The sequence below is a fragment of the Ostrinia nubilalis genome, chromosome 6 (genome assembly GCF_963855985.1).
Source record: "Ostrinia nubilalis chromosome 6, ilOstNubi1.1, whole genome shotgun sequence".
NCBI classification, from domain to species: Eukaryota; Metazoa; Arthropoda; class Insecta; order Lepidoptera; family Crambidae; genus Ostrinia; species Ostrinia nubilalis.
Genome location: NC_087093.1, coordinates 17,317,878 through 17,341,525, shown reverse-complemented (window position 1 = coordinate 17,341,525; position 23,648 = coordinate 17,317,878). Strand labels below are relative to the sequence as shown.

Sequence of the window (23,648 nt, the reverse complement as noted above, 5' to 3'; positions counted from 1 at the left end):
TCTTTCTTTCAAAAATAATTAAAGATAAAGAGCCATTATGATTAACACGTCCTTTCTTGTTTCCAGGTGTTGTGCATAGCGCTGGCGGCCGGGCTGGCGGCGGGCGCAAGGCCGCGGCCGAGGCTGCAGCAGCAAGTCGACGAGTACGACTACGACCAGGCGCAGGAGAGGGCTTCAGGAGACCAGGTGAGGACCTTCTTTGGTTTAGTTATGGGCATAAAAGCAAGGACAGGTTCCGATAAAGGTTTCTTCAGGAGAAAAGTGACGAAGTATCGGCGTGAAATCAAAGACAGACTCTGGTGACCCGTTGGTTTACTATTTATTATACAGCAAGGACAGGCTACTGTAAGGGTTTTTTGAACAGACCAAGTGAAGAACATCTTGTGTTGAGTATTGGCGTTAAATCAAAAACCTGCTCATATTTGGTGTACGGGCTAACCGCACATAAAAATTGTACATTTCTTACTTGACCTAGTTTAAAATTAGCTAAGTTAGCTTTACGTCATTGCTCGTCACTATGCGTTACAATATTGGTGAATTCAATAAATCAGTGTACGTTCAACACTCGTCGGGTTTGGTTATTAGCTCTCCTCGGAGCCACAATCCCTTCAGCGTCCCTTAGCGAATCCTTAATGTGTGGTTTACTACCGCTACATTAGTTTTGGTCCTTCGAGCTTACGAACAAGCAGGACCCCACGCGAGTGAAGTCCTGTGTTCTGATCTAAACTAGCGATAACTGTGGTTGAACTTTGTACGTGACCTCATTCTGCGCACGGCCACGTGTCTGCATCAGCGCCAACTCCGTGACTGTGGATTGTCACTCAGCAGCATCAGCGTCATCCAGCGTATAGCGTGAGTCGGGAGACTCGTCTTGCAGCAACATTCAAGTAAGATCGTTCATATTTTACTAACATATCGAAAACTACCATGTCGAACTTCGAAGCGTTATTCAGCCGTCAAGGTGAACTTGTAACTGAAATTCAGCGTATTGGATCCAACTTCGGAAAGGATCCAGCACATCGTAAAACCTCAGCGTATCTGAAGCTACGACTACAATCGTTAGATAGCTTATGGGGAGAGTTCGATCGTAACAATGAGCAACTAGAAACTGTCGAGAGTAGATCTCAGCGATACTTTATAGAGTCTATCTACGAGCAAACGAAAAACTATTATACAGAAATAAGAGCGAATCTTTTAGCATACGAGCCGTTAGGGTCAGGGTCAAGTTCAGATTCAGGTAAGGTGAAAATGGACAAGACTGACTCTCCGAGCAAGATCGACGAACTTATGTCCTACCAAAGGACCAACTTTCGAGCGTTTAACCGATTAACAACGAGCATTCAGGTGAGTGAAATATCGGATAAGTGGGAGATCGAAGATGAACTGCGAAACATCCAATCGAGATGGCAGGACATTGACAAGCTACATCTGAAAATAGACAACATCCTTGAAGGTGAGGATGAGCTCTATCAATACGAGTTCCTCAAATACGAGAAAATATTCAAACAAACTAAAAAAGCACTGTATCAAAAACTTAATGCTACAGCGCATGTGCAGCAAGCTACTCCTCTGCTGGAGATACCTACATTCACTGGTAAATACACGCAGTGGCCTACATTTTTCGACTTATTCACCGAATCGATACATAACAACACATTTTTATCAAAAGCACAGAAAATGCAGCATCTTAAAGGTAGAGTAAAGGGAGAAGCAGAGCGTTTAATTCAGCACTTGAATATTTCAGCTGAAAACTACGACGTAGCGTGGGAAATTCTGACACATCGTTATAATAATCCTCAAGTGCTATTTACAACGCAAATCGAAACGTTATTGAATCAGCCTAACGTGAGCAAGCAGACGTCATACGAGATCAAACGACTCTATGACACCACTACGGAGTGTATCCATGCCATACATAACCTGGGCGTGGACACCAATACATGGGACCCTTTACTAGTTCATCTCCTAACAAAAAAACTAGATAGCGACACCTACAGCGACTACAAAGAAGCACGTAAGTCTCCTAGAGATTTAGCCTCATTAGTAGAGTTTATGAACTTCCTCGAGAGCAAGTTTATGGCCCTCGAACCCATGCATAAGCGAGAACGAGATAACACAGCCTCCACAGCTTCCACAAAGCCAGCTCCTGCATATCATCAACCTAAAAATCAACATTACTCGAAACAATACAATAGTAAGTTCGCATCTAAAGGATATCAAGCAGCCATCGCATCTACGTGTAAATGTCCTTTATGTAATTACGATCACGAGCTCTATAAATGCAACAAGTTTAACAATATGACAGTGGAAACGAAATTGAGGACAGTGACGAAACTGAAACTTTGCCAAAATTGCTTATTCAAACACTTACACGATAAATGCACTTCGATCAAAAGGTGCAAGGAGTGCAATAGCGAACATCATACGATTCTACATGACGCATTCATCGGGTCATCGCACTCAAGCTCGATGCCTACAACCGATTTAAAAGCGAAATCTACCATAGCAACACCGCCTATATCTAAATCACTTAACAAACCCTACGCTGCCAATCACGTTACTGCCAGCGATGAAGAGGTTTTATTAGCGACTGTCTTACTGCAGGTTAAAGGCATTGATGGTAATTACGTCACGCTGCGAGCTCTTCTTGACCAGGGTTCGCAGATTACACTTATATCTGAAAACGCCGCTCAGCTTCTAGGGTTACCACGCCGTAAATTTAGCGCATCGGTCTCTGGTGTAGGTAACAGCCCTAAACAAAGCAAAAGCCTTGTGACCCTCGAATGCAAGTCCATCTACGACGATCACAGCTTCAATACAGAGGCATCTGTCATTTCTCGAGTGATTAGCGATCTACCAAACATCTCATTTTCAAGGCGATCATGGCCTCACATCCAACATATGCAGCTAGCAGATCCCGAATACAACGTTTCGAAACCAATTGACATATTATTAGACGCATGTGTTTACTCTGACGTCATCATGAGCGGACTAGTTAAAGGTGAACACAACGCACCAATAGCGCAGCAAACCAAATTAGGTTGGATTTTATCGGGAAACGTAAAAACTTTTAATTGCAGCGTAGTTATAAATAACTTAGCGGAGATAGAGAAATATTGGGAGATGGAAGAGATTCCTAGCGCAGCATCAGAGCTTACAAGCGAAGAGCAGTTTTGCGAAGAGCATTACATTGCCACTACTAAGCGTCTAGCAGATGGTAGATATGAAGTAGCGTTGCCTATGAAAGAAAGCTATAACGAAAAGCTTGGCGCATCTAAAGCCAAAGCAACAGCCCAATTCAAGCAGTTAGAAAGCAAAATGAATAAAAATAAAGCATATTCAGAAAGCTACAAGCAATTTGTTAACGAATACCAACAGCTGGGACATATGCGGCCGAGTAGAGAGAACCGCAGTCCTTCGTGTTTCTTACCACACCATGGCGTCATGAAACACGATTCCACCACTACAAAGCTTCGTGTGGTCTTTAACGCCTCTTCTAAAACAAGTACTGGACTCAGCCTCAATGACGTAATGGAATGTGGTCCGAACTTGCAGCATGACCTACAAACATTAATATTGACTTGGAGACAGTACAAATACGTCATTACTGCGGACATAGAGAAGATGTTCCGTCAGATTATGGTCAGAGAAGACCATCAACATCTTCAGTCAATCGTTTGGCGAGATTCACCTCAGGAGTCGCTACAGGAGTACGTTCTTACAACCGTAACTTATGGCACTAAGGCTGCTCCATACCTAGCAATGCGCACCCTGAGACAGCTAGCTAAAGATGACATGTCAAGGTACCCCCTTGCAGCCTCAGCGTTAGAAAAAAGCTTCTATATGGATGACCTACTCAGCGGACAAAATACACTAGCAGCGACTAAAGAGTTACAGACTCAGTTAATCAACATCCTCAAAGGCGCGGGGATGAATCTAAGAAAATGGTCAGCCAATAACCCTGAGCTTTTAAAAGACTTATCTACAGAACAGCTCGACAAGCCCTTTGACTTTAGGTGTTCGGAATCCCGAAAAACCTTAGGGCTTCAATGGACACCGTCGTCTGACTCATTTCTATTTACAAACAAAACAGAACTTTCTAGCAAATGTAACACGAAACGAGAGCTACTTTCACAGATATCGAAACTGTTCGACCCATTGGGCTGGCTCTCACCGCTGACAATACGAGCTAAAATACTTTTTCAAAAAACTTGGTCAGCAGGATTAGACTGGGACGACGAAGTTCCTGAACTAATTCAAAGCGAGTGGACTGAACTTCAAAGCGACCTTCAAAAAGTAAGTCAGTTCAAGATACCTAGATATTTAGGAGACACACAACAAACGTTCCAATTACACGGCTACAGCGACGCGTCAGAGAAGGCATACGCTTGCGTTGTTTACTTAGTAGCACGTGACAGTAAAGGCGAGCTCACATCGCAACTTGTTGCAGCGAAAACTAAATTAGCGCCTCTAAAAAAGGTCTCTCTGCCACGATTAGAACTCTGTGGAGCCCTACTTCTTACTCAATTAATAAAATTGATTAAAGCGTCATTAGCGAACACAACTTGTCATGTATACGCCTGGACTGACTCCATGGTCGTACTGGGGTGGATACATGGTGACGCCGCTCGATGGAAACAGTTTATTGCAAATCGAGTTCGGCAAATTGTTGATGTAATTCCAGCTTCGAATTGGAACCACGTTAAGTCTGAGGAGAACGCAGCTGACTGCGCCACCCGTGGATCATCCGTCTCCAAACTACAGAGTAGCTCCCTCTGGTGGCAAGGCCCAGAATGGTTGCTTAATTTCGACCCAAATAACACAAAAAATAATACTTATGAAGCGCCAAATCTGGAAGCAAAAAAGGTCAGTGTGAACGTAGCTTTACAAAAATCAAATTCATCATTCATAAATGAATTGTTAATAAACAATAGCTCCATCACTCGTGCCGTAAAGATAGTGGCATGGGTATCACGTTTCGCCGCTGCACTTCGCCACAAGGCTATAGAACATGAAACTTATCTATCAGCTGACGAAATAAACAAAGCGTATCTATTAATAATTAAAAATACACAAGCTCAAGACTTTGAAAGCGATCTAGAAAGCATAAGAAGCAACGGCCATGTTCGATCAAACAGCAAAATAGCGACCTTGAATCCCTTTTTAGATAAATCTAAAGCCTCCAGCGTTTTTAGCAGCGTTCCGCCGTTTCTGTGCACGGCGAGGGACTCCCTGCCGCATGTACAGTGATAACGGTACAAATTTTGTCGGAGCGAAGCGAGCGATAGATAAAGAGTATAAAGAAATCTTACGTACCTTGAATACAGATTTCTTTAATAGCATCAATCACATGAACATTGAGTGGTCGTTCAATGCACCAGCATGGCCAAGCGCAGGTGGTTTATGGGAAGCCGCCGTGAAAAGCTTTAAAAGGCACTTAAAACGAGTCCTAGGTGAGCAGAAACTTACATACGAGGAGATGACTACTCTAATTCAGCAAATCGAAGCCTGCTTGAACTCGCGTCCTTTGTTTCCTTTAACAGAGAACCCAGAGGACACGTATTTAACACCTGGTCACTTTCTCATAGGTGACTCCTTACTATCAAGACCTCAGACTGATCCAGATAACGTTAGCTTACCTGCACGATGGCAACTGGTGCAGATCATGAATAAGCAATTCTGGAAGCTTTGGTCGTCCGATTATCTTCAGCATCTTCAGGCCCGGTCTAAATGGACCAGCCCTACTAAAAACTTCGAAGTTAACGATATCGTTATTGTAAAAGACGAAAATTTAGCTCCAGGAAAGTGGGCACTTGGCAGAGTTCAAGAATTACACCCTGGAAAGGATGGATACGTCAGAGTTGTATCTATAAAAACCGAGAACAACGTCCTTAAACGTCCTGTAACAAAGCTCATCCCCCTTCCCGTCGAAAAAACTATCGATGATACCACTACAACGAAGCCAAGCGATCAGCAACCCCAAGTATCTTCAAACAATGAGAAAAGGGCTAGCAGAAGCAAGCGTAGCGTATTTACAAACTTCATTTCTCTAGCATTGCTCTTATTGACTATGTTTATATCTCCATCGATGCAGCAAAACATTAATAGCAATGTGACAGCACTAGAAGATAATAGAGCGTTATATTTTGACACGATTTCGAATATACAGTACATTCGAGATGAGTGGCGATTGGTTGTGTACTACAACCTTACTAGCTACTGGCAAGCATTGGAAGACATGGAGATGTACATTCGTCATTTAAAGAGCTTAACTTTGAATTTAAAAGGCATGTCAATCCAATCTAATGCACAGTATATGAGTATTGCTAACCAACTAGCGCATGAACTTACGGAAATTGAGCACTATAATCGACTCCTACATAGCAGCAGACGCCAAAAAAGAGGCCTAGTTAATGGTATTGGGTCCGTAGCGAACTATCTATTTGGTGTTTTAGACGACAACTTTGCTCTTCAATATGCTAAAGATATTGAAAAGATTAGCTACAACGAAAATCATGTTAAACAACTCATCAAGAATCAAACAACAATTATCGAAGCGGAATACAACATAATACAGCGAAACGAACAAATCATGAACAAACAATTCTCATTAATAAATACATATTTAAGAGAAACAGCAACAGAGCTAACTCAATTACGTAATGACGTCCACAATGGACTCTACATAACGTCGTCGGCTTTAGCAGCCAACATCATCCTAGAGAACCTGAGACGTATACAAACCTCACTTATCGATACCGTTACTGACATCACTCACGGGCGCATCGATACGCACCTGTTGTCTAGCGAGCAATTAGAGCAACAAATAAATTTTATATCAGGTCAGCTACATGGTGATCTGAAAGTACCTGTAGAGACACATAACATTCGTGACCTATACAAGCTACTCAAGGTATTCGCCAAGGTCTACAAAAAATACCTTATCATCGAAATTAAGGTCCCACTGGTCAATAACGATATCTACGAGCTTGATAAGATTATCACCGTTCCACGCAACACAGAAGCAGTTTCCTACCTGACTGTACCTACTTACCCTTACCTAGCGTTTAATCTAAGAAAAGGAGCGGTTATATTTTTAACTGAACATGATCTGCAAACGTGTCTTCATGCATCTGAAGAGAGAATGCTATGCTCTTTAGATAAACCTATTTATGATTTAGATCTCAAGCAAAATTTATGTAACCTAAGTATAATAGATGCAGGAAAAATAACTTCGCCCTGTATGTACGAGCAAGCTCCTTGTAACAATAGGTGGATCAAGTTACACCTACAGAATGTCTGGTTGTACTCATGTTGCCACGAGTGCAACATTCGCACATTTTGTCCAGCTGGTATGACAGTCAGCACAATAGCGGGCAACGGCCTTCTCGATATAGGTCAAGGTTGCACTCTCAAGGGAGACTCATTTACGATATATGCTCATAACGACTTTGTGAAAAAGGTAAATATAGACTTAAATATCGAAGCCCCAAAGATATCAATTCTGAATAAACTGATAAACACCTCAACAATTAGCGATCTTACTACAGAAAGTCACCAGCAAGCTTATCATGAGATAATGGATGAGATAAATGTGGAAAAGCAAGAATCAGAATCGGATCTCAGCGTCCATGACATCCACCAGTACTCAATCAGCTATGGAATAGTTGTAGTACTTCTGATAGCAGCGCTAGTGGCAATCTTTCTTCGAGTCCGAAGGAAAAGGTCTCGGCGCGTGCAGCTTTCGACACATCCAGCTGTCCTTAGGAGGGGACATCCGGTGAACATCGAGCGACAGTGTGTGTCTAGTGAACAAGAAGTGCAATCTCAGTGTAGTGAATTGCGTAAATCAGTGAGCATGGGCGTGTTAAGTGTTGACAGAGGCTCGGCGCCTCCTAAGCCCCCGCGGTCCGTGTCGATCTCTATTCCTTGTGAATCCCTCGGGGAAATAATTGAGTCATCCGATTAAGTGCTATTTATTTACTGGACAATATTATGGACACTAAGTTCACTATTTAAACTCTTATGTAACTCTATTTTATTATTATCTTTACGTATTCAATAACTTCTTAAGCGTCTTATCAATTGTTCTTATATCAATGTTATCAACTAGCATAATTTTGGAATTCTTAAGCATTTCTTCAATGTTTTCACCTAGCATATCTTTTGGAGCTTAATGTACAATCTAGCTTCTGATTTAGCATATTACTTTGTATCATTTTAAGCGATTTGCCCTTTTTCTTCTCTGATTGGCAAGATGTACGGGCTAACCGCACATAAAAATTGTACATTTCTTACCTGACCTAGTTTAAAATTAGCTAAGTTAGCTTTACGTCATTGCTCGTCACTATGCGTTACAATATTGGTGAATTCAATAAATCAGTGTACGTTCAACACTCGTCGGGTTTGGTTATTAGCTCTCCTCGGAGCCACAATCCCTTCAGCGTCCCTTAGCGAATCCTTAATGTGTGGTTTACTACCGCTACATTTGGTGTGGATGGCACAGCAGTAAAGTGAGATTTCTCAGACTGAGGTGAGAGCTTCAGGAAACCAAGTAACGAACCTTGCATTTACTCGTAGTATCATGATTGTTACAGACAAATTAAAGAGTTCAAAAGCGTGAAGCTTGGAATACAATATATTGGTGACGATGCGATTATCAATTGAGATAAGCTTAAAGAAAAATCAATCTATATTCAGTGGAGTCCATTCATTCAATAAATTAAACCATGATTATTTTCCCAAATTCCAGGTGGTGTTAGTTCCAGCAGATGCCTACGACGCGTTGTACAGGGCGCAGGACAGGCTCGACGACGAGTACGAGCCGCGCGCGATTCAGCGGCCTTCGAGGCTCAAGCAGCAGCAAATCCAGGAGGGACCGAAACAGCCGCCCGTGCAGACCATCAGGAACTATAATAAGGTACAGACTTTTCCTTAGTCTAATGACTGTTTTGATTGATACAATTACTTGTGTAATTAATTTATTGCTCAACTTAAGACGATGCTCACTCATAATGAACGTGGCTGTCACTCTATCTGTACTTGGAGGTTACTTTCTGTCGATAGTCTCATACAATCTGCCTTTTATAAATATTTAAAATCAAACGTTTTTGTTTCCAGGTGAATGATGATGGCAGCTTCACGTTTGGCTACGAAGCGGCTGACGGTTCCTTCAAGGAGGAAACCAGGGGCACCGACTGCGTCGTCCGCGGCAAATACGGTTACGTCGACCCCGATGGCAACAAAAGGGAGTTCACCTACGTTTCCGGCAACCCCTGCGACCCCAACAAGCCTGACGACGAAGAACAAGAACCCCACGCCCCTGACTCCGCCGAAAGAGACGATCCCGAACCTAACTACCCCACCAGGCCCGCTATCCGCCCCACCACTGCCCGACCCACCACAACATACTACCAAAACGACTTCAGGGACGCTGACGAGGACGAGGCCGAAGAGGAACCTCTCCAGCACATCAGGCAAAGAGTTGTGCAGCGCCCCGCTATCAGGAGACCGGCTTACCAATCGCAACAGATCGCAATCACCCCTCGTCCTCTCCCAGTCACCACTCCACGAACTCTGCCACCGGCGACCACCTTCAGGCCCCAGCTCGTCCAAGTGACTGCCAAACCCCAGATTCAGTACAGCCCTGAGCCGAACTACTCGCCTTCCCCTGTACCCAACTACTCCCCGTCCCCAGCCCCCGCTGTGACCAGCTCGAGACCTGGACAGATCGACTTCGCCGCAGAATTCGCGAAATTCCACCGCGAGAATCAACTCCAATCGACAACCGCTCCTTCAGTGACGACTCAATCGAAAACGACCCTCGCAGCCTCACCAGCTCCAAGTGGAAACCCACTTTACTCGACAGAGTTGGTGTATGACCCGTCGAGCGGCAGTTATAACACTCAACTGTTCCAGACACTGCCTCAGACTAAAGGAGAGTTGAACTTGAACCAGCGACTTCAGCCTTACGTTGCGCAGCCCCAGCCTTCAGCGAGACCGTTTATCCCATCGCAGCAAATCCCATCTGTGCCTTCGTCTCCCGCTGTGCCTCTGTTCAGACACCAGATTCAGCACCAGCAGAATCCTCAAGAGGCTTACCAGAGACAGCAGGCTGAGGCTCAGTTCCAGAGCTCGCAGCAGTTGTTTGCGCAGCAGCAGCAGTTGCAACAGAGTCAGTTGCAGAGGGATCGCGCCGCGGCCAGGGCACAGGCTCAAAGGCTAGCTATTTCTTCTCAATCACAGGCTCCCCAGAGAGTAGCGCCGTCCGCTCAACCTCAGTTCTACTACGTAGCGCCCCGCGGGGAGTCCGCGTCTACCGGTCAGATCGACGCCTTCCTCAGAGGACACGGCATCCAGTTCTAGTTTGTAGGTTAGCGGAATAATTGAGCTAGATAATTCACTATCGACCAATCACACTCCAGTCTGAATGGCCATATGCAACCTGAATCGATTGGTCGTATAGTACAGTCGAGTGTGTCAGTGTGTGTTTGTCTAGTTCGGGACAGTGGATACAATGAATGTGGATATGGTAGGCTCTTATTAAATTATTATGAGGAAAAGGGATAGAAAACAATAATTTTGTGTTAAATTATGGAAAGAAACATGTCCAATCAATGATAAGCTCCGGCCACATTACAGTCTTCACCATTTAGCGCTATGGTTATTAAAAATATGTTTCATAGAGATAATAAATAGTTGACAGTTGTCGACGTCTTCAAAACGAAGCGTTCTTTAGTGTTTCAAGGTACTTATACTTTGCTGTATCAGGTTTTTTGAGTGGGTCTATCATATCTACGCCCATTGTGCAGTGGCGGCCGGCCACACTTGTACATACGCTGTATCTAATCACTACTTAACGTATCGCTAGAGACGTAGTCGTAATGTAGAATAGAAACGAATGGTTTGCGCGTGATAGTCCACGACGCGTGCTTCTCGCGAAGCTATCTGTAAAAACTTACAAATAGTAATTTGTATTTTGTTTTAATAATAAATTATATTTTTTTATATTATGTCATGTGTTTTAATGCCACTACCAATATCAGGCCACTATCTCGAAGTAATAACTGTACTTTTATCATTTATTGGCACTAAACTAACTTAAAATATAAACTGCATAAAAGGATTCGTAGGCAATATAAAACCAGAGTGACGGGTTCGAATCCCGTGTGGTGCAAGTGTCAGTATGATGAGGACGAGCATTGTACACAATATTATGCTTAAGAGTGTTGATAGATTCTTGAAAGCCGACCCAAAATATGTATAACATTCATAGGTACTTCGTAATTATGGGTATAAAAATTAGTACCCACTTATGATTGTCCATTAGTCCATAAACCCAAATTGGATTGAAAAAATGAACTTAACATCTTACGTAAGTTACGAATTAAAATAAAATTCATATTACCTAGTACAAATTAAAAATTAACACAAGCAAGAACTTTAATGAACATAATTAAAATTGCTTTTAATTTACCCACATGTTTACTCAAACATTCATTTAATTTAGTTCACTTATGAAATTAAAGTATCGTTAGTGAATTATTTTTGCTACACAATACTTTCATTTTCTAAATTCGCACAAAACAAAAGTACGTTCACATTTCGTACTTGTATTTACTTAATTACATGAATTTGATAAATAAATAATTATGCCTGATAATTTATTCCGTCTGTTGAAAATGAAGCTTTTCAAATTAAGTAATTTTAACTTGTTTTATGTATCAGAAATGCTTTCGTATTCATAATTTTTGATGCATATTTACACTTTCATATTGTTAAAAAATAAAACATCGAAAGCTATTGAAATTTGGTAGTTGAGAGACGGATTTGGATTGGAATTGATTATAGAAAACCGGCATTAATCGACGTAGGTTCTAAATCTAAAAATATAGGTATTCGATAGATAATAAACACAGATTAATACAAATGGTCGTTATCTGTGGCAATACAGATAACCATTGACAAATCGAACTCTAGATAGATCCTAGAGGCTGCAAATGTTAAGGCCGAAATAGAGTGCCCACTTACACACCGATTGATGTGTTATAAGTAGTAGATATTATGACTTGATAGAATCCAATTTGGACAGTAGTGAATGAAAAAGGGACCAAATTTGAAACACTGGATCCTTTTGGATATAATGACAGGATAGTAATTCATTATGTTAATGTTGTTAATATGATTAAAGTGGTTGAAAATTGAGTTTCACGATTCACTCTTGCAAGATGTTCTTGGTGTTTATAAGTCCAAAATTATACCTTCATTTCATATTGGATATTGAATGCTCTTGATCACAATCTCACCCCAAGGGTACAGATACGATCTACGAAGTAACGAGTTAGCCTAGAAATGTCTATTCACTTTACTTACGTCCACTGCTGAACGTAGGCCGCCCAATGATTTCCACAATGGCCGGTTGGTGGCGGCCTGCATCCAGCGCCTTCCTGCTACCTTTATGAGGTCGTCGGTCCAGCTTACGGGTGGACGTCCTACGCTGTGCTTTCCGGTACTATATGGCATTATGGTAGTTAATTTACGATGTAAATACATTTAAACATGACACTATTTCTATCAATACTCAAGTCTACAGTCATGGAATCAGTAGGTATTTCGGTAACCCTATTCAGACAATAAAACATTAAGTAATTACATTACTACAATACACGAACATGTAACAGGATACCCAATTTCGAGATACCTGAAGGAATAACTTATCATATTCACCCATTAGGCGGCTAAATGGTGGTCCAGGCTATAACGGTCGCCCACTGCCCCGGTCTGAGATATATCACACAGATTATGCTTTATGACAGCGATAGACCAATTTGTTAACAAGTGTGGGTGGTATAATAGTAAGTTGCAAAAAGAGCATGCAGATATTGGGTTACACGATTTGCGCACGCGAAATGTTTTACGAGTACAACTTGACAGGCGTCAGAAAAGCTCAATAAATAATATGTCTCAGAGATAGGATTGAGTATTGTATAATATTTAAGATCGAATCTAAAAAATGGGTATAAAATTAGAATATTGCGAGAACGGCTGCAATTTAAAAAATATTGAAAGTATATTTTGATCCACAATAAACCTAGTAATTACACCATTTTGATAAGTCATAAATCTATTTGAATGACACCGAAGGTGAACCTTTCGAACTAGGATTATAAGGTGAAATATAAAACAAAAAAAAGTTTAATTTAAAGTAGCGCCCTCTATGCTTTTCCATCTGAATTTACATCGTACAGAAAACAGCTTGTTACACGCCTTTCACCGGCACTTTGTTCTACCGATCGCATACGCACTTATTTTACATCATTGTAAAGTCACAAGTTACCGATAGGTGGCGTATTTACGGTTAGGCACAACCATGAAAACAATTCAAAGAATCTGTCTGTTGATATCGTCCATTGCAGATTACTTAGTACTTGATGCAGCTAGCACGAAAAACTTTCGAGTTCGAATCGTTTGCGTTTTCGAATCGCCATCAAAATATTTGGTACGAAAACTACAACAGCGCCCTTGTGAACGTGTTGTAAAGTGAACTTAGTATGAGAAATGGTTGCACGAAACTTATTTTGAGAATCAAAATTGTCACGTTATCGTTTAATTCGAAGATTGAGTATCGAATTTTGTCGAATACGCAAACGATTCGAAGACGAAAGTTGTTCATGCTAAAGGTACCGGTTAGTTAGGTAGGTACACCCCTTTTCAGCATACTGCATATAAATACCCTGAAAAGGGTTTAAATAAATTACTTATGAAGAATTTAAATTGTTTGTAGGTAGTCACTGAGAAAATATTACACATGCCAATTTGATCATAGGTTGGTAATAATCATTGAAAAATAACGTAAACTAGTTTCAGGCACTCGAAAGTTAGAAGTAGGTACTAGGTTTATGTACTTACCAGTTTACCAGTTCATCTTGGTATCGAGAAGCAACGGATTTTGGCCGGGATTTTTTTTCTAGCACATTATTAAAGACTCGTGAAGACAGTAAGGCCTATAGTGAGAGGCCACGTTTCCGAGCCATAAGTTATCACTGGTAACACACATTGGTTGTAGACTTTAGTCTTCAGGCACTGCGGTATTTTGGACGAAAAGATGTTACGTAGTTTCCCCAACGCTGCCCAGCCGAGTTGGATTCGACGATTGACCTCCTTCTCAAAATTGGACCTACCTAGCTGGATCGTTGGCCGAGGTAGACATACTTGGCAATCTTGTAATCGTAAAGGTAGCAGGGAAGTGCTGGACGCAGGCCGCTACCAATCGATCAACGTGGAAAGCATTAGGGGAGGCCTATGTTCAGCAGTGGACGTCCTATGGCTGAATGATGATGATGATGAAATGATGAAGACAGTAAAAGTTTTCCTAACCGTGAAAAAACTGAAGTTCTAATTACGCTCTTTGCTAATACAAAGCATATTATTATGATGTTAGGTTTGAAATCCACGCGGCGCAAATTTTGTGAGATTGACGAAAAAGATAACGACCTACAACGTTGTTACAACCGATGACTACGACATTGACTTATCAACGATCTTCCAGAACAGTGAAAAGTATATAAAGCGGAATGATTCGTCAGTTCCCATGATCTTGTCACGTATAGTTAACGGCACATCAAAGTAAACACCATGAGATTTTATGTGGTAGTTAATATGGGTGAAATTGCAATAGAAATGTGTCGCTTGTACAGTTTTACTTCGTCTTAGGAAGCGTATTGAGGATGAGAGTGGATGGCGCTGATAATGACAGATTATATCACAACGTGCGACGCGCGAGCGGCGCGTGCGTACGCGCACGTTAGGGCTGCTAGGATCGCGGTAGGTAGGAGGATTTTTTTGATGAAACTACTCCTACTTATTTAAGTTTCGTCGCGTTTTATTCCCATCTACACAAATACAAAAGACATAAATAGAGTCTTTGCATGTTGACGTAGAATTAAAAAATAATGAAAAAAAAAACGATTTAAAAAAATAGTAATGGGCTTTGATTTCCACAACTAAAACTTTTAATTTTGTTTGGATAAAAGAATGTTTTGTTGTAGTTAGTATGTAAAATGAAAACGAAAAAATAAAACCGACTCCAAAAAACCTACATTAAAAAGTAGAAAAATAATTACTAATAACCTACTTATTTATTAGGACGAATTAATATTTATGTAGGTATACCATGATTGATACTTCTGGAGTCGGTGCCAAGATTATGAAACATGTAAAGTTTGCCTGCACCGACTCCAAAAGTATCAATCATGGTATACCTACATAAATATTAATTCGTCCTAATAAATAAGTAGGTTATTAGTAATTATTTTTCTACTTTTTAATGTAGGTTTTTTGGAGTCGGTTTTATTTTTTTTTATAAAATTTTACTTATTTATTGCTTTTTAGTTAACTAATTATTACCTTGATGTTACCACTGAAGGTAGGCAGTACATTGAGACCATACTCTTCATGTCTAGTGTAAAATAATATTCCCTACAAAATACAGGTTACCATATAGGAAACCTAAAAAGACCTTAAACCGTCAGCCCACCTTAAAAACATGAAAGAATACAACTGTTGGTCTATTTGTACTTATAATATTTAAAGAATTATCCTCCAACTCATAAGCATTAAGGAGTTTTACCTTCTATCATCAGCTCATCAATATGAGATGATGATTTCCAGGAGCAAATATATGAATAACTTAAGAAAAAGTTTGAAAAACGATATACGTGCCTATAAAATTTGAGGGTTGCTCTCGATTTCCCTAGGATCCCATCATCAGATCCTGACTTGGTGACAATGGGACCACCTCAGAAGTGTACCCTATCGAACAAAAAAAGAATTTTGAAAATCGGTTCATAATTGGCGGAGTTATCGCGTAACAAACATAGAAAAAAAAAAAAAAAAAAAAAAAAAAAAAAAAAAAAAACATACGGGTCGAATTGAGAACCTCCTCCTTTTTTGAAGTCGGTTGAAAATTAATCCTTCAAGCTCCGCGAATCTAGACACAATAGATAATCAATTGTTATGACATTAATTAATGCCGTCTGCAGACCTAAAAGCTGCAATCACAATATCATGCGTGAAAAAAAATACTTCTAACATAAAAATAGTGAGTACTTACCGATAGATTCTGCTACTTATTTCACCTCACAACATACTCCTCCTTCAGTTAACTTTGTCCTAGTAATTTATTTGAACGAGAACACTTTAAAAACACACGCACTTACAGTAACTTTCCTCTACTAGGTACGTACACCAAAACCAAAATTCTCGCAACAAAACTATTCACCTAGAATGTCTAGATTTCGGATAGGTAATGTGCAATTTTCAACATTTTCGGAAAATGTAATGAGCACTAACTAGTGCTCGCAGTGCAATATCGCAACATACCCTTCATCTCGGTATAAAATAAAATGTCAATTCTTTTTTAATTACGAACACTTCGGGTTTGGAAATCATATTTTCGCCAATAACGTCAACATATCTACGCAAATGTCAAAACGCGTTCGATTTTCAAACATTTGAATTCAGGGCTAATTAAAATTATTTGAACTTTGTGTGATTCAAATTAGGAATGGTATTAAATCTCAACTTAATTTCAAGTTTACAGGAACTGAGCTACGAGTTTACAAAGAGCACAGTTTTTTAAAGCTACTCGCATTAATTTGAATAAAAAAGTCGTAATGTAATTTTGTGGATGTACATATTTTAGTGATTCCTGATAAAGTTTCAGATAGTTATCTGACATTATAATAAACTCATAATTACCAGTGACATCTCTGTTCATGGACTCTGAACCCAAAAATTGTGAGAGAAACCAGAGAAGTTCCTAAAGTAAAACTGGACCTACCTAGGTCCATTATCTATATGCAATGAATTGCATCTTGTGATTTTCGTAAACGTTTTAGGTAAGTTACTCGTAACTAGACAAAGTTAAATACGTGACAGTTTTGATTCCAAACTATTTTCTGACTTCGTCGTAATGTATTTTTGTTTTACTTAAGTACTTATAGCCGCTACTTACATGAGTAGTAGAGCTAGCTACTTGATAAATTACAGTACCAGCCCTAGCTCTATTACATATTTAACTATCATTATCAATCTAACGCGTTGCGCAATGGTAGCTCGGCGCTAGCTAATAAAACTTTCCTATGCGCATGCACTTTACTGTTATAGGACATTTTTAAAAGTGAAACTCATATTATCAACATAAGCTATGTAACTTCATAAACCATGAACGTAATTAGGTCATGTAATACGCCACAATAGGCTCCAGTTATTTATAGTAATTGTCTAGATTTCTGTCTATATGATAATGAAATTGCGTTATAACTTTTCATCAAGCAATGGCCGTTAAAAAAACATTAGCATAGTAATTTCTAGTTCTGCTCAAATAAACACAACAATAGTACCTTTGTTCTAGCACAGACAAAGCCACAGGAGCTACCTTGCTAGGGATAATGCCTAGAGTTCCCACGGACAGCCTGGTAATGGAATATTCTATCCCACAGTCCATAGAAAACCATGGGAAGGGTTAAAACAACAATACACTCCAATATGGCTAAGTCATTTTGTGGGCAACCTGAATCTTAATAAAATACTTATTTAGGAAGAACCGCAAACTGCCCAAGATTGCCTTTGAGTATTTGGGTACGTTGCGGAATCAACATCTACCTACCCAAAATTAATTTCAGAACCGAAAACCGCGCGATGCAATTAAAAGTGACATTGAGTAGCCGCGTGGGAAACACGAGACAAACACAACACTAATTAACCAGCAATATTTTAAAAACAATCCGCCGATTGCACCTCCACACAATGGTAGCATTTCGTCCAAATATGACCTTAGACGAACCATATTCCGTGCCATCAAAACACTTTAACATGTGCACATGTTAACGCATTTACAAAACGACCTGGACAATTAAACAATTGGGATCTTGCACGAGTAGATGCTATGAAAAAAGATTTTCCGTTTCAGATAATGAAATGACAACAATAGGTGAGTTTGCGCAAGGCGTTCGCACGGCGAGGACGCGAGTGGGGCGTATTTTATATAGGCGGGTGGAGTGTGCCCGCGCAGCCGTAGCGTCGTCATGCCGCTGCGGCTGCCCTAGCGCGATGATCCTCCTCGTTCTCCTCGCGTGCCTCTCGACCGCCACCGCCACCGCTACTGCCACTAATACCACCAAAGATGCCACTGAAATAGAAATAGAACCTACAACCAACTCGACCAAAGAAATTCTGAAAGCGAGCGAAACTGCCGACCCCTCTAAAGTTGAAATCGTCAAGCAAATACGGCGGCTGAACGAAGATGGCTCCTACACTATTGGGTACGAAGCTGATGATGGGACCTTCAAGATCGAGAGCAGGGATGTTCTGGGAAATGTGAAGGGGACTTTCGGATACATCGATAAGGATGGCGAAATCAAACGTGTGACTTATACTTCGTCAAGTGACAGTACGCCGGTGCCGGTGTCGACCAGCACCACCCCCAGCACGCCGACTATGATAGTAAGAGTGAACAAAACCGTGTCATCGACTACTAGGAGACCTCTAGCCACGATTGTGTATCCTACCAGATCCAGCTATACCACCAAAGGCACGGTTATTCAGCCAATCCCTAGAAGGAGGCCGATCCCCTCTTCCACCAGAGCCACTACGAACTATGTTGAAACGACAACCGAAAAACAAAAAGTTGAAGAAACCACAAGCAACATTTTGAACCTTTACAAACCAAAATCGGAAGAAAGTGTTAAAACTAGAACTCAAATATTAAAACCAATGTCAGCCACAGTGAAAGACGATTTAATTACGAAACAAACGACAACGAAAGTGCCTGTAACAATTAAGCCAGTTTACGAACACATGTCTGAAAAAGCTGAAAGTGACAATAATAAGGCCAATACGTTTCGACGTGAGTTAATCGGTACCAGCCCTAATCCTCGAATGATTAGTCTGCAGCAATCGGTGGGTGACGATTCAACGGACGTGTATGGAAGCCACTTATCTCTTGGAACTGTGCGGCCGCTTTTCACCACCACCACGCCACGGCCAAGGTTAGTGCCCATACATTCTTTGGTAGCCGCGAGGCAAAAGATTCAGCAGCAGTACCAAGATGCATCACATCAGGACCAAGAGACGACTGTCGAAGCAAGTACAGGTCGTGTTTTTGATCATGAAAACGTCGTGACTTCAAATCCAGTGCCAGTGGTTCATATTCCTCCTGAGAGGGAGGTAGATGAGCGTATATACCAGCAACCTATTTATAGAAGACCTGCCACCGCTATTCAGTTTCGAACGAACGAGTATTTGAAAGACAACCCCGGAGCTCCCATACCCATTGGAAACCAGCGGCCCTTTCTCCACTACGAATACCAGAACAAAATACTGGAGCCGCAGTTCTTGAAGGAAACTACACCAGCTCCACAAACGAAAGGGACCACTCCTGAACCAGTGACAGTGCCTCCTTATGACGTGAGACCAGTGACCAGGATAATACCAATTCCAGTGGATGACAGGGGAGTACCGATTCATGGTTACCAGGCAAGGTTTGTCAATCCATACCGTCCGACTCCTCAACCAGAACCGATTGTTTATCAGCAACGTTATGAACCGGTTGACGAGATGAATCAGATATCAGCGCCAGTAAGTACAAGAGATTTGAAGAGATTGTTACAGATACTCATACTTAGGCAAAATAAACTGCAAGCTTTGATGGACCAGTTGGTAGCTCCTGGACCTCCGTACCAGCCTTTGCCGCTTTTCAGGCAAGAGCCCCGATATCAGTACAATAGGTACGAAATGTCCCGTCAGTACCAGGAGGATGACCGCTACGATTACCGGTACGATCAGCAACAGTATAGACAGCAAGATGCTTATTCCAACCAGATGAACAACTACGATAATCAGCAGTATGAGAGCCAGCGGTATATTCCTCGGAGGAGGTTGTATAACAGGCCATATGACACTACTGGTTCGTCATCCAATCGTATAGAGGAGTCTCCTGAATTCCTTCCTCCTGAGATCCGGGAAGCGTTACTCTTAAAGATGCTGATGCTGGCCATCAACCCTGACTTTATGCCTACTCCAGTACCCCCTACCGAGCTCACCACCGCAGCGCCACCCACCAGGAAGCAGGTCAGGAACGTCCAGATCCTGGGAGAGGAGGGATCTATGGACGAAGCCAAGAGGGCGATGCAAGGACACTGAGGTAATTTGGTTTAATTTATTCAGTGCTTCACGTGTAGAATACTCAATGTAATGTAAATATTTTTAAAGTAATGAATATTTTAACTGTTTGAGTTGTTTCATTGCTAAACTAGAGAACAAGGTAGAGTCCTAAATATATTTTTTATCAAGTCAAAATAAAAAGATATTTTATTTTTTATATATTAAAAATAAAAAGGTATATTCAGTTCAAAACTACTGCAGAACTATTCTAATGCTATTTTATTTTTTTAAACTTAAAAATAGACGTAGCCTGCACTTGGCCCGTGGGAACAGTTCCATTGTGTTCCAAATTAAAAGTATCTCAGAGTCGGGACAGTGACAAATGTACGCTCTTGTTACATGGTCAAATGGATAATTGTAACTTTATTGTTTATTTGGGCTATACATCAAAATGCTTCTACACGCCCACTTTATTGTAGGCTTAATACTAGGTACACATTGCAATGTCATCATGCGAGTATGATAACACGATATTTATTTTTATAGTTATAGTAGCCACAATAAGTTTAAAAGGAACTTTTTTGATAAAATTTAACTGCTCTAGCTTTTCAGTACGTAATTTTAAAAGTAAATTATTGTAAAACGTGTTTTTGTTAATGAAAACATGAATATTTCCTGAAAAAATAATATGTGAAACAACACTACCCTTATTAATTATTTTACCACCTATTTTTTCGACCAAGGAGGCTCTAAAACTGTTTCATGGTGATGAACACAAGAAGTCTTATGTGAACTTTTGCAAGTAAAGTAAAAATCTTAATGCTAAAAGAATTTTAAGATTCTTTCGCATTATAATATTCGTAATTTAATGGTGACAGTTTACCAAGTAACCGTAATTCCAGAAAGTTGTCGAAACCATGATGATACAAGGTCACAGCCGGTCACATCATGTCAACAATGGCCAGCCTTCACGGCTACGCTTCTCAGGCAAATGGCACACGAAAGGGTGCGATGGAAGTACCATGCTCACTGAGATAAGGTGAACGTGTTAGTGATTATACTCGTATGAATACATTAGAATAGTAAATAGGTTGATAGTCCGTTCGTTTCAGCTAAATGACGTCCACTGCTGGACAAAGGCTCTCCCCCAAGGATTTCCATAATGATCGGTCCTGCGCAGCCCGCGTCCAGGTGCTTCCTGCGACCTTTACCAGATCGTCAGATTATGGGAATCTACGCAAAGTCTCATGGATTTTAAGTATTCGTATTGATTTGTTTCTTCCGTCTATTCGACTTAAACACTCAATACTTTATTAATCTAAAGGAGCGATAGAAATCCCAAATTACCATTTATAAGTGCGGTCATCAAGATATTCATGAAACCTGCAAGGACACACTTGTTTTTTATGAACTAGTTTTTGCCTGCCTCTTCACCCGCGTGAATTATTAGTTTGTCACATATCACCATAAATTATAGCTTATATGTTATTCTGGGTTATAATCAATAATACTGTAAAGTTTCATCAACATCCGTTCAGTAGTTTTTGCGTGAAAGAGTAACAAACATCCACACAAACTTTCGCATTTACAATATTAGTAGTACAAGTAGGATCTCTACCGTAGTAAGATGTAAGAGTAGGTCGCTGTAACAAGTATATTGAAAAGCGACACTAGCGTGAGTAGGTGAAGTTATCTAACATGTAGAGTGATTTTTTGCTGTAATTACGGTTACCAGTTTATTGATACATTGACTTCTTGATCATCAATCAATGTGGTGGGAATGGGAATGTTACCTTATGCAGCCTTTAGCTATTGAGTGGAAAACTCAGCAAAGGCATACATCAAAATACGAGTAGGTATGTTACAACTTAAATATAAGTGTAAAAGTGTCCTGAAAAGGACATACAAACTCGTACTAATAAATGATTTTATAAATAAAATACGAATGCGGTATCTACAACGGAATGGCATTGCGGTTATATCTCTATGAAAATCGCATTATTAAAAAGATTAAAGCATTGTAGTCTGCAAGAATTACTCGCATAAAAATGTTGATATAATTCCGCAAACAATACAAAAACGCCAACGCAGAGATAGGAAAAGAAATAATAGCAGAATCCAATTGAATACTTTGAAAATGCACGGAAGTAACCTTGACAATAATTTTGGGAAAAAACTTTAGACTAAAACGGCTCTAGACAGCAAAACAATGTGCTATTAACTATTTGTTATGTAAACAAAATTGACAACAGCAACTGCAAAATATATTCTGCTTACATAAACCATCAACTTACATGTAATTCAAGATGTTTAGTTAAACACCGTTTGGTGTAAAACAAGAAGAAAGTAGTTTAGTAGTGTTTATTTTTGAGACCAATAAGTTATTTGAAAATTAAGGAAAACATTGAATTCTTAAATAAATAAGATTCTCACCATTCTCTTGATGTTGGCTCTCTATCTATGTAGTTATAATAAATGATTGAAGTGGACTAAAATTGGCCGTGAAAAGTGGCTCAATAATAAAACGTTTAATTTAATTTGTGCAGCAATGTGTATATTATCAACCCCGTAATTTTTTTTTTCATAGTTTCTCAATTGAAATATGTAGTTATCTTTTTAACTAGCCGACTGACGCCTCTTTAACCATTCTTTGGCACCTATCACGTCGTGTAATAGCACCCAAGTAAAAGTGACCTGCCTTACAGTAGCCGAGAGGTCAATGGAAGCTATTTAGAATAATGGGAGCCAATTAACACGTCAAAGTATGATATGCATCGCCGTATATTTTAGAGATCCGTACCTTTAAAAGGTAAGACCCGTACTAAAATTAAAGAAATATTAAGTAAGAAGTAGTAAGAAGAGAAGATTAAGTGTCACATCGATATTAAGACAAAGTCTGCAAACTGGAAAGGGTTACATTCCAAAGTTGCAAGATTTATCTTAATTCTTACCCCCTTACTAATAAAACTTACACGCTCGTTGAACAGTGTTTTAAAGTGACGTTTAGTATGGAAATGTCACTTTAGAACAGTGTTCAACAAGTGTGTAATTTTTAATGAGTAAGGGGGAGAATGTTTATTTATAGCCACCACACACATGTCACTAAGTAGTAGACTGTAGGCACACTTCAAAATACTCCTAGTCGCTACCAGTAACGCGGTACGAGGTAGTTCATTTAATATGATACGTATTTTTGCTTGTACAAGCTCACACTCCTGTCCCTGAAAATAAAGAACGGCCGAGATCGAATATAAATAATGTCGCCTCCTTGTGGCGGGAGCGGCCGCATGATGTGCGGCGACCCTAAAATTTCAGATAATATTAAGGTCATACAACGATGGTTTTCCTTCTATTGTTGCGCAATACTCTGTGAAAATGTAGCACATACGAGCAGACGTTTCCCATGTAGCGTATTATGAAGCTGGGAGCGTGTCCCACGGCCTCTGGTGGCAAAACATGGAACAATGGTAGTGCGTTATTAGACG

At 40.3% G+C, this 23,648-nt stretch overlaps 2 protein-coding genes across 2 annotated transcripts in view; both read left to right on the top strand.

Annotated features, from left to right (window-relative positions):
* LOC135073003 (histone-lysine N-methyltransferase 2B-like) overlaps positions 1-11,012 on the top strand; it is a 74,346-nt gene extending 63,334 nt beyond the window's left edge. The window contains exons 2-4 of the mRNA XM_063967000.1: positions 67-186; positions 8,753-8,920; positions 9,121-11,012. Of these exons, the coding sequence (XP_063823070.1) occupies positions 67-186; positions 8,753-8,920; positions 9,121-10,365 (1,533 nt within the window). The 3' untranslated portion in view covers positions 10,366-11,012. The remainder of the gene's footprint in view (positions 1-66; positions 187-8,752; positions 8,921-9,120) is intronic.
* A 7,099-nt stretch (positions 11,013-18,111) lies between these two features.
* LOC135073001 (uncharacterized) lies at positions 18,112-20,291 on the top strand. The gene has a single exon (XM_063966999.1). It carries the CDS (start codon positions 18,112-18,114, stop codon positions 20,200-20,202), a length of 2,091 nt encoding a protein of 696 aa, XP_063823069.1. The 3' UTR covers positions 20,203-20,291.
* The last annotated feature ends 3,357 nt before the right edge of the window (positions 20,292-23,648 follow it).